The sequence below is a fragment of the Mesocricetus auratus genome, unplaced genomic scaffold, assembly GCF_017639785.1.
Source record: "Mesocricetus auratus isolate SY011 unplaced genomic scaffold, BCM_Maur_2.0 Super-Scaffold_100006, whole genome shotgun sequence".
NCBI classification, from domain to species: Eukaryota; Metazoa; Chordata; class Mammalia; order Rodentia; family Cricetidae; genus Mesocricetus; species Mesocricetus auratus.
The window spans coordinates 84,499,651-84,512,463 of NW_024429190.1; the positions used below are offsets into that span (position 1 = coordinate 84,499,651).

At 38.3% G+C, this 12,813-nt stretch overlaps 1 protein-coding gene across 1 annotated transcript; it reads right to left on the reverse strand.

Moving 5' to 3' along the window:
* Positions 1-9,062: 9,062 nt before the first annotated feature.
* LOC101836374 (olfactory receptor 2T1) lies at positions 9,063-10,016 on the reverse strand. The gene has a single exon (XM_005076401.1). It carries the CDS (start codon positions 10,014-10,016, stop codon positions 9,063-9,065), a length of 954 nt encoding a protein of 317 aa, XP_005076458.1.
* Between the last annotated feature and the right edge of the window lie 2,797 nt (positions 10,017-12,813).

Below are 12,813 nucleotides of genomic sequence, written 5' to 3' on the forward strand. Positions count from 1 at the left end.
CCTTAGCTGCTCTTAATATTTTCTCTTTATTCTGTATGTTTAATGTTTTATTATTATGTGGTAAGGGGCCTTCTTTTTCTGGTCCAGTCTATTCGGTGTTTTGTAAGATTCTTGTACTTTCATAAGCATATCCTTCTTTAGGTTAGGGAAATTTTCTTCTATGATTTTGTTGAATATGTTTTCTGTACCTTTGAGCTGCATTTCTTCACTTTCTTCCATAGTTATTATTCTCAGGTTCTTCACAGTGTCCCATATTTCCTGTTTTTCTATGTTAGGGATTTGTTGGACTTGAGATTTTCTTTGGTCAGTGACTGTATATCCTCTAATGAGTCTTCAACACCTGAGGTTTTTTCTTCCATCTCTTGATTCTATTGGTTAAACTTACATCTGTAGTTCCTGATCATTTACCCAGATTTTCTATTTCCAGTATCCACTCATTCTGTGTTTTTTATTGTTTCTATTTCAGTTTTCAAGGCTTGGACTGTTTGAGTTGTTTCCTTCACTTGTTTGTTTTTTTCTTTATTAGATTCTTTAAGAGATTTGTTTATTTCGTGAATTGTTTGGTTTGTTTTCTCTTCTATTTGTTTAAGGGATTTTCTTGTTTCCTATTTGAGGGTCTCTATCATCTTCATAAAGTAATTTGTAAGGTCTGTTTCTTCTGCTTCATCTGTGTTGTGCTTTCCAGGTCTTGCTGGTGCTGAGTCTTTAGATTCTGGTGGAGTCATATTGATTTTTCTATTGTCGAGTGTGTTCTTATAGTGTTGTCTTCCCCTCTCTTCTTTGAGTGGATGCAGGTGGGGTCTCTCTGTTTCTACTGGTCTCCCTGAGGTTGAGGCTGGGCACTCAGGATTAAAGCTGATGCCAGGCATGCAGGTCTGAGGCTGTTCAAGCGGATCTGCGGAGAGCTGAGGGTGGGTTCCTTCAGGACTCATGTCCTTCCTGACTGGGTGGGTCCACTTGATGCCAGGAGAAGGCCTATGGAGATTGAGGGAGGGGGTGATGGGTTGGGTTGGTTCCCAAGGAGAACCCAAAGCTCACTTGAGGCCGGGCACATAGGTCTGAGCCCAAAATGACATTTCAGTTCTTAACATCTGTATCACAATCCCAAGGGCACACAAGTTTGTAAAAGAAATATTACTATGGTTTAAAACATATATTGACACTCACACACTGATAGTGGGATACTCCACTACTCCCCTCTCACCAGTAGACAGATCATTGTAACCAGAGGTTTGTCTGTTCCAACCAGTCCCACAGCCATTTCTAAATAATCACTCAGAAACTTAATAATAATTGTGAATGTTTGACTGATAGCTCTGACTTATTACTATCTAGCTCTTACATTTAAATGAAGCCATTTCTGTTAATATGTGCATTGCCATGTGGCCCATGGTTTGCCAGTGGCGCTCTGCTGGCATCTCTCAGAGTCCTTCCTTCTCCCGTATCTCTGCTTGGATTTCTCACCTGACTCTATCCTGCCTTGCCATAGGCCAAAGCAGTTTTATCAACCAATGAGAGCAACACATATTTACAACATACAGAAAGACATCCCACATCATTTCTGCATTTCTTTCTAATCAAAAAAGAAGGTTTTAACTTTAACATAGTAAAGTTACATATTACAAAACAGTTATCAAGGTATTTGGCAAAATTAAAGAAAATACTCTATTATCTTTCTTATTATTGTGAGTCCAAAGTTTCACATTTAATTTGCCTTTTATCATAACTAAGGAAAACTATAATTATAAATGTCTAGTCTTCAATTCCAACAAAGACTCCTTGTGTTGGTGGTATAGTGGTGAGCATAGCTGCCTTCCAACAAAGACTCCAGAAAGATATACTATTATCTGAGTAAACAGGAAGTGCATTATAAGCAATTCCAAAACTCTAGAAATGAGAGACATCTGACTGCCTGTGCAGTCACACTAAGTTCTTCTGTAATGTTGGAGCATCCGTCTTCAACCTACAGACCAATGGTATCTGGCAGACTTTTCAGTGAAGCAGGAAATTTGAAAGACTGTCCTGCTTAAATTAGCAAACTTTGTCAGTCACTTTTCTCTTAACTTCCAAGAAACAAGCTGGTGTTATTCCAATTTTTTTTGTACCTGTTGAGGGTTTGCTATGTTGTCAAGTATGTGGTCAGTTTTAGAGAAGGTTCCATGTGGCCCTGAGATGAAGGTATATTCTTTTGTGTTTGGATGGAATGTCATAACTTCTGTTAGTTCCTTTGTTTCTTTGTTAAGTTTCTGTCTGGTGGTCCTGTCTAATGGTAAGAGTGGTGTGTTGAAGTCTCCCACTGTAACTGTGTGAGGTCTTATGTGTGACTTGAGTTTTAGTAATGTTTCTTTTATGAACGTGGGTGCCTTTGTATTTGGGGCATAGATATTCAGAATTAAGACTTCTTGATGAATTTTTAATGTGATGAATATGAAATGACCTTCTTCATCTCTTTTGATTGATTTTAGTTTGAAGTCTAATTTGTTAGATACCAGGATAGCTACACCAGCTTGTTTCTTGGGTCCATTTGATTGGAAAAATCTTATCCCAACCCTTTACTCTAAGATAATGTCTATCTTTGAAGTTGAGGTGTGTTTCTTGTATGCAGCAGAGGGATGGATTCTGTCTTCATATACATTCTGTTAGCCTGTGTCTTTTTATAGGCAAATTAAGGCCATTAATATTGAGGGAGATTAAGGACCATTGAGTGTTAATTCTTGATTGTTTTTGATTTGTTGTTGGTGGTGTTATTGTTTGTGGATTTACCCTGTTTTTTTCTTTTGACTTTTGGTAAAGTTGGATTATCTCCTGCCTATGTTTTTGTGAGCATTGTTACCTTCCTTAGGTTGAAGTTTTCCTTCCAGTATGTGATAGGTTTGCCTTTGTATGTTACTTGGCCTTTTTCCTTTGCTGCTCTTAATATCCGTTCTTTATTCTGTATGTTTGGGGTTTTTATTTTTATGTGGCAAGGGGGCTTTTTTGTGATTCAGTCTCTTTGGTGTTCTGTGCTTTCATTGGCATGTCTTTGTTTAGGTTGGGAAAGTTTTCTTCTATAATTTTATTGAATAGGTTTTCTGCAACTTTGAGTTAGGTTTCTTCACTTTCTTCTATACCTATTATTCTTAGGTTTGGCCTTTTCATGGTGTCCCATATTTCCTGAATATTTTGTGTTAGGGATTTGTTGGACTTAAGATTTTATTTGCTCAAAGAATCTATTTCTCCTAGTGTATCTTCAATGCCTGAGATTTTCTCTTCCATCTCTTGTATTCTGTTGGTTATGTTTGTGATCATTTACCCATCTTTTCTAATTCCAGAATTCCCTCAGATTGTGTTTTTTTATTGTCTCTATCTCAGCTTTCAAACCTTGCACTGTTTGAATTGTTTCTTACAATTTTTGGTTTGTCTTTTCTTCCATTTCTTTAAATGATTGTCTTATTTCTTCTTTTAGGGTTTCTGTCATCTTCATGAAGTTCTTTTTAAGATCATTCTCTTCTGCTTCATCTGTGTTGTGATGTTCAGATCTTGCTGGTGTAGCGTCCCTAGACTCTGGTGGCATCATATTTGTTTTTCTGTTGTTGAAGGTGTTCTTATAGTATTGTCTTGCCATCCCTTTTTTCAATGGGTACAGATAGGGTCTCTTCCTTTCCTGGTGGGTACTGATCCAAGGTTCTCTTCCAGTGGGTGCAAGCAGGTCCAATACTTTGTTGGGTCTCACGGTGGGTGTAGACGCATCTGAGTCACTCCCTCTCCCGGTGGGTTGGAGCTCTGCCCTCTGCCCTCTGCCCTCTGCCCTCTGCCCTCTGCCAGGAATTGACCATTGACCAGCTCTCTCAGCAGGCTCCTGGTTGCTTGGTCCTCCAGGGGTGAGTCAACCTGGATGCATTCCCTAGGCCAGGATATCCCAGAGAGGGCGAGTGTAAGGAAGTCAGGACCGAGATGGGGGCACAGAGCTCACCTCTGCCCTCTGCTAGAAGCCCTTTTTAAAGTTTTCTCAGTGATTATGGAAATTTGAGAGCTGCATATTGGTACACCAGAGGCTTTTCTGTCCTGCCCAGACCCATATGTATTTCTAAACAATCACTGAGAAACTTAGTGTTAATTATTCTGTTAGGCCAATGGCTTAGGCTTTTTACTAGCCATCTCTTAACATTTAAATTGACCCATTTCTATTAATCTGTCTACTGCCATGTGGCCTGTGGCTTACTGGTAGTTCTCTGGCATGTTGCTCCTTGGGTGACTGCTGGCATCTTTCAGACTCTGCCCTTTTGTATTTCTGCTTGGATTTCCCAGCTAACTCTAGCCTACCTTTCCATAGACCAAAGCAGCTTTTTTTATCAACCAATGAGAGCAACATATATTCACAGTGTACAGAAAGACATCCCACATCAGGTTATACAGACAAAAACTAAACAGAGAAATGCTAGTGTTAATAGACATTATAAACCAAGTGTAGTAACATGTATCTGCAACATACAGGAACAAATGTAGAGACCCATGGCCAGATGTTCCACATAGAGAGAGACCTTGGAACACTCATCCCTAAAGGGGATGTCTCCATCAAATACCTTCCCTCAGAGCACAAGGCACCCAACAGAAGAGAAGGCTGAAGGAGTGTGAGAGTCAGAGGGAATGGAGGACATCAGGAGAAGAAGGCCCTCTAAGTCAACTGAGCAAAGTTCATGTGAACTCACAGATTGAAGCAGCATGCACAGGGCCTGCAGAGGTCTGCACCAGGTCCTCTATGCATGTATTATAACTTCCAGTTTAGTGTTTTTATGGGACTCCTGAGTGTGTGAATGGGTCTTTGATTCTTGTGCTTCTCTTGACTCTTTTCCTTCTGTTGGTTTGCCTTGTCCAACTTTGATGGGATTTTTTTTATTTATCTTATGTTTTATTTTGTTGTTATCTCTTAGAAGCCTGCTCTTTTCTAAGAGACAGAAAGGTAAGGGAGTGCATCCTGTTGGGAGAGGAGGTGAAGAGTAACTGAGAGGAGTAGAGGGAGGAGAAACTGTAATTAGGATATATTGTATGTGAAAAGAATATATTTTTAATAAAAGGAGAAAAAGGAAATTGCCAAACATTACAAAAGTGACACAATGATAACAATTAGTACTTTTTAGCAACAACTCTGAACATTAGTGTCCTAAATTCTCTAATCAAAAGACACAGACTAGCTGTGAAGTGGTGGTGCTAGTGTTTAATCCCAACACTCGGGAGGCAGAGACGGTAGAACTCTGTGAATTCAAAGGTGTACAGAGTGAGTTCTAGGACAGCTAGGACTACACAGAAAAAACACTGTCTCAATGAACAAAACAAACAAATGACACAGACTATCAGACTGGTTGAAAAATAAGACACATCTAATTATTGTCTACACACTATCCTGTGAAGACAGCACAGCACTGGGCAAGAGGAAATAAAAAATCATTTCTAGCACATGGGACTAGAAAGCATGCAGGTAGAGCATATTATTTACTGAGAAAGCAGACACCAAACTAAAATTAGTAATTATAGATGAAGAATGTCCCTTTATACTAAGTGAAGAATCCATCCACCTGTACCAGCCACTGAAGGCTTCTTCAATCTAGCCCTTCCCCACATTTTCTTTTTTCATATTTTTTTTATTTTTACATTTAAATTTAAATTAGAAACAAGGTTGCTTCACATGTCAATTCCAGGTCCCTTTCCCTTTCCCTCTCCTCCTCCCGCACCCTCCCACCAACCCCCTCAATATGCCCTCATTTCCCCAGGGCAGTGAGGCCCTCCATGGGGGTGTCCATAGTCTGCCATTTCATCCAGGACAGGGCCTAGACACTCCCCCAAGAGTCCAGGGTGAGACTGCATCTCTCATTGTTGGATGGGCACCCAATGTCCATTTGTATACCCAGGATAAATACTGATCTACTACTTCTCCACATTTTCAGTCTAGTTTATTCTATCCTTAACTCTTTGTATTAACAATATTAGTCACCTTTCTGAATATGCCATTTCCCACCCACTGTGCCAGCTTCTAATATTCTATCTGCATTGTTCTTTTTCTGGACCATCTTGTCTTGTTCCTTTGCTTACTTATGGCCTCCTTTGAAGCCTCCATGAACACATTGCTGCTTCGCAGAAGTCCCCTGTTATAGCATGTGCTTGTTACAGCTCATGAGTTGCAGTTGACCATTCATTAAAGATAATACATACACAGAAAATAGTTAATCATATAAAAGTTTGAGCTTGATTAACTGTCTGAAACTAGACTGAATGTGTAATCTACATACACATTTAGAAATAAATAACAGCATGGAATCCTAGCTATGCATATGACCATACAAATGCAAGGGTTGATTTTGATTTATCTGTATTGTATATAAATTTAATATTTCATGATTTGCTATTGTCTCTCAATGTAATGTTATGTGATTAGTCAATTTATTAATGTTTATAAGATCAGTCCATGATATTAATGCATAGTTCACCATAATGAACATGTCACAGTGAAATAATCACTGTCAATGGGCTGCTGGTAAATTTCATGTTTTGTCCATTAATGCGTGTCAGATATGTGTGTATACTATAAACCTAACTAAATATGAACACTTGGGGACAGATGCATAAATGTTCAGCTTTGGTCACTGCTACCACAACCATGGGATAGAGTTACTAACTGTTGTTCATCATTTGCTTTTCTTTTGGTTTTCTGATCTTTCTTCCCATGGGCTTTTTTCCACTGGAATATAAATTTTGTGGGTGGTGTAGGTGCTATGGATATAGAATGAATGATGAAGAAACTTTGCCTGAGAGCATAGTATTCTGTCACTCACATTCCTTGGACTTCTGATGTCTGCTATAAAAAGTAGTGCAGCCTTGCAGAAGTCTCTTACTTGTGGTCTACTGTTTTACAAATGAATTACAACTCATAGTAAGGATTTAATTTGTCATGCCTTCATCATCTCAAGGCTTCTCTCCTCTTTATTTCTTCCCTTACCTCTTTCCTGGTGTTCCCGTCTATATCTCTCCTGGTGTTTCCCTTTACATCTCTCCAGATGTTTTTCTCCTGTATTCCTTAATTTTTCCCTTATAGCTTATATACCCCAGTGAAATTTTTCAAGCAATATAAAGATTACAGTGGGGTTACTTTCTATTTTAAGTGAATGATTACAAGGAAAAAACATGTTTTCCATTTCACTTACATAATATTTTACATACTACAGGTGAAAAACAAATTATTTCCAAGGACACATGTATATTCATGTCTAAGCAACTTGTTATAGATCAACAAAGTATAAGCAATCAAGGTATTTTTCTCAGTCAGTTCTTTAACTGGAAGGCTGCATTTTGGAGTTACAATAATTTTATTATTTACCTCAGAAGGTAATCTTATAAAAATTTTTAAAAATTACAAATCTGAACATTTATATATGAAAAATAACCAGTCATCTATTCTTTAAAACCACAGGGTGCATACACTCAACAGTTTTTTAATTAAATCATATCATGAAGCTGGGGGCAGAAATGGGTACAAGGAATTAATCATCACTTTTGATCACCAACCAATCCTTGCAAAAAGGTACATCAGCCAGCAATGGACAGGTTGTCATTGATTTTGTTCCCTGACCTAAACAAATCTCTTACTCAATTATTAAAAGTGTGCCCTTCTAAACTTTAAATTTCCTCACAAGATTTTCTACACCAAAATCATTAACAAAAACATCTTAGCCTAATTTTACTAAAAACATCTGCGTATCTAAATTCTTTCTAAGGGTGACGATTGAATCAGCAATGACCGGAAAAAGTATGAGTAACACTGCCAGTATGAGGCTAGAAACCCCTGAGAATTCCATACAACTCACAGATTGTAAGGGACATGGTGGTCTTGAGGGCAATAAGCAGAGCTATGCACAATAACAACTGAGGTCCTCAGGACATTTAGTCCCCAGTGCTCTGTCTCTTGAAGGCTCACTAGATATGGTTTTGCTGGCTACCAAGCCATACTCTGAGTTCCAAAGTTGCAAAGTTGCTTGCTGTTCCTCTTGCAATAATGAAATTTGCACATGATGACTTAAAATCTGAGTGGTAGTCTCTGTTCCAAGTAACTTACTTGTATTATGAGTTGGACAATTAAAATATTTGCCATGTTTTTCTGAGTTTAGTTACAGACTGTATTGGAGGTACAGAGATAAACAGTGAACTAACTCAACTACATCATTGTATTACTCTTTACCTTGTTATCATTTATTATATCTGAAAAGAGTTTCCCTATATTCAATCCACATCTTGGTTTTTCTTCAGTGTCTTAGAGCTCTTCATGCATTTTAATGCTGTCTTGCTTGCAACTATCCTTGATTTCATCCATCATCTGTCCTTCGCCCAAAAATAGAGTCTGTAAATGTGTTGCAAATAAACGAAAGTTAAATACTGACTTTTTTAAAAAACTGAAGTAATAACTACTTAGTGATTTTAGTGAAAACAATGCCTATTTGAGAAAAATGTGTTCAGTGGATCTCACTATCACTTGTTGAACGGGAACACAGCAGTAGTTGCAGTATATTTCTCTCTGCCTTGATGGTGAGCTATATTTACACAGTATCTAACAAGTATTTAACACCATCTTATTCCTTCTCTCCTTGATGCCAGTCATGCCATTTGCTATTTCTCTTCAACTCCACAAGGTAAGTCTCAGGGAAAATTCTCCAGTTTGTATTCTGAGAGGACACTCTACTTAATTGAAGTCATAGGAACAAAGCAAGTTCTAAGAAAGGAAAGAAGAATCAGGCTTCATAGTGCATGCCTGTAATCCTAGTACTCAGGAGGTTGAAGCCACAGGACTGCCATGAGTTCAAGCCTGGACTGCATAGCAAATAAAAAGATCAGCCAGTGTTATAAAACAAAATTTTGTCTCAAAACTACCGAAAACAGGGTTTTCTGGGGGAGGAAAATAGATGAAACAAGGGAGATAGAGAAGCCACATTTTTGTGTTGACTTTCCCCGGCACACTCAGTCCTTCCTTGTACTGAAGTCATTCAGCTCAGGCCGATCCGCACTAACAATTTCCCATTCATGTGAGAAGAAAGCAATAGTCAAAAGTCTCCTGATACTTGCTGAGAACTCCTGAACTTTCCCAGTGCCCTCTTCAGAGCTCCAGTCACATCCTTGTTCCTCATGCTGTAGATGAGAGGGTTCAGCATGGGTGTGAGGATGGTATAGAACACAGAAAAAATTTTGTCTTGGGACGGTGAGTGGTAAGAGTGTGGTACCATGTAGGTATAAATGGCAGCCCCATAAAACAAGGTTACCACAGTCATGTGAGATGAACAAGTAGCAAATGCCTTCTTCCTCCCTTCCACAGAGCTCATACCATAGACAGTGGTCAGAATCCGGGCGTAGGAAGAAATAACTACAGAGAAAGGAATCAGCAACATCAGAACACAGCACACATACATCACTGTCTCATAAAGGGCTGTGTCTGCACACGCCAACTTCAGCACAGCAGGTGCCTCACAGAAGAAGTGATTAATCTCTCTCGAACTACAGAAAGGAAAACTCATGGTGATTGGGGTGAGGAGGAAGCCATCCAAAGATCCACCAAACCAGGAGCCTGCTATGATAATCCAACAGATTCGGCGGCTCATGAGGACAGGGTACCTTAATGGATTGCAGATGGCCACATAGCGATCATAAGCCATGAGTCCCAGAAGAAAGAACTCAGCTCCCACAAGAGTGAGGTAGAGAAAGTGCTGAGCTGTGCATCCTACAAAGGAAATGGTCCTTTGCCCTAGCAGATAGTCAATTAACATCTTGGGCACAATGGTTGAGATGTACATCATGTCGATGAAGGACAAGTGGCTGAGGAGAAAGTACATAGGTGTGTGGAGGTGAGTGTCCGTATGGATCAGAAAGATCATAATTCCATTGGCCACCAGAGCAGTGAGGAAGATGACAGAGATGGCAGCAAACACGAGACCTGAGGTTTCCTCTGTGTTGAACAGCCCCATGAAAGTGAAGTCGGTAGATGATGTGTTGTACCCTTCCATTGATTCTATGATGTTACTGGTACTATGTAAACCTGTAAATAAAATGGTGATGCTTCCAAATTACAACTATGGGTTCAATGAAAGAAAACATTCAAAACTAGCTTTGTTGTTATTTTTAAATTGATACACAACTTATTTATATAAGAATATTAATATCTGCAAGTTTTAAGCACAATTCATCATTATTAACCAACAATTAATTCCTTAAGTACATTGAGCAAGATATCACTAAATGTTATTTTACCATAGTCATACTCAGATTTTACATCACCTGAGCACATGCATTATATTATGGTGAAATTTTCTTGGTATCTTAGCAATGGTCAGCATAACTACCATCATCAAAACACCCGTGCCCCTGGTGTGCATTGTCTCTCTACCATTTAGTCATGAGTGTGTAATCTAACATTTGCATCATGTTAGATGATAAGAGCACATTTGCTTCTGGTCACACATGTAACAATGAGTGTATATGGTAAAATTCACTGGGAAGACAGAGTGCTCGTGCAAGCTCAGACATCAAAGGGTCAGAGAAACCTTCTTACTTTTAAGAACAGATTTTTCATTTTAGGATGATGAGGAAATGGAGTTATGATTATGATCAGTATGAGCATTAGTGAGTGAGATTAGCAATTAGGATTCAGAGGAAAGACCACACAGAAATATATAATTTGTATATTGCATATTGAACTACAATATACTTGTTTCGGGAATTTGATTTCTTTGAGTTAGGATTTTTCTGTGTAGCCCTGGCTGTCCTGGATCTCACTCTGTAGACCAGGCTGGCCACCCACTCACAGAGATCCGCCTGCCTCTGCCTCTGAGTGCTGGGATTAAAGGTGTGCACCACCACCACCAACAGAATTAGAATTTTTATAGTGTTTTCATAATTAAGAAAAACTCAGTGACTGTGTATCTCAAAATCCAGATCTGAGTAAGGAAAAGCATTACCACAGCAGTGTATATAAAGTCAAGGACGATTTTTTATGTGCTTTATGACTAAGGTTGCTAGAGACCTTTTCCCAAACTACCTGTGAGTTAATTCTAATCTAACACTCCACTAAGCATTCCAAACCTAGAGCATTTGAGGTGATTACAAGAAAACAATGGTGATGACATTGTGAAGAGTGAAGTTGCATCAATTACCTTTCCAATTAATCAAGAGTAAGGATCAGTGAAAGCCCCCATTCCCCGGGACTGGGACCTGTGTCTGGTTGGCAGCTTGTTTGGGAGACTTTGCAAACAGAAGGCGTCTCAACCAATTCTGTTCTCACCATCTCCCAGAGCAGCAGCTCAGCATTGACTATAGCGATCACGTATGTGCCAAACATATGGATCTGAGGATTTTAGATATGTGTAATCATTAATTTGATTGATAAAACTCATTTACAATGGGGGCAGCTTCACAAATTGTTATAGCCAGGAGTGCATCCTAAGTGACTTATTTTTATAAGGGATACCATACTTATTTTTCTGATTTCAAAATTTTTGGTACCAGGTTTAATAACTTACTCTAATAGTATATAAGATTTAACTATTACAATATTTCTACTTACTTTACCTTTTTAGTTCATTTAATAGGTCTCATTACGTTGTGTAAGTAAAATAGCCTATGTTATTCACATCTTAACCATTTGCATGCTTCATAACTTTAAGGTTAACTCCTATGAGATCTTCTGACCCTAATAATAGAGGAGAGTTTTATGTTGTTCCTCATATTTAAACATTTACCTCTTACCTTCACACTCACACCTAAACAGATCTTTACATTTTTCTGCTGTCTAGAATTTTTTGGTAGTTAGCTAGTCTTAAAGTCACAGCACAGTGAAGACTAAATCTGAAAACCATTGCTTATCACAGCTTATAAAAGAGCTTATTCATTAAAGACAAGCTCCTTGCTGTGAATTAGGAGTCTGAATAAACTGTCCGGCCATGTTTATTATCCACACACTCGGTAGGAGGGAAGATCGCAAGTCAAGCTGTACCTGTTCAGTTCTGCTGGTCACAGATTGTGTCCCTTTGTGGAGACAACACACAATAAAACACTCAGAAAACATCTCTAATGATTCTGTAAGCCTCGGGGTGACATAGTAGACACACAGTAAGACAAATTTTGAAATTTGGTGAATGAGTTCTTTTCCTGGTTATGATGCAAATTAATTCTCTGACCTGGAATTTTCCCTTAACACTCTGAACTTCAGTGTTTACTTAAATTAGCCTGACCTAATGAAACAGTCTGAGTTAAAGATAAATTTAAGTTATATTTTCTCAAGTATTGAGTACAGGAAGAATATTATTTCTCTGCTTGTATCCTGGATACATCCTATTGTTGTCTTAGTATTTATACTTAAATTTACAGTTAATTCTATATCAGGGGTTTTCAGCCAAGTCATACAGAGTTTTATAAAATTGAAATTAAATAATAAAAAATATGTGTTTGTATTATGCCATACAAAGCAATAACAATAGTTTGCAAACCATTGAGAAATATGTAAGAATTTTTAATATTTCATTTAAGCAATATGCATATTCAAGTAAAACCATGAACTTAAATTGTAAATACCTCCTGATCACCAGGGTATAAGCCCAGATATGAAACTACTTCCATAGTTATATTATGTTTCTCTTTCTTCAAATATCCCCTGACTTGAAGGAAATTACATGTATATGAAGTTCTGTGAGGAATGGCAGCACTGCGTAAAACTTGAAGGAAACCCAAATGTCTTTGGAGGCACAGATATGCTCAGATTGCAGGCTGAGTAACCACAAACTGAAAAAATTAACATTGTGTACAATA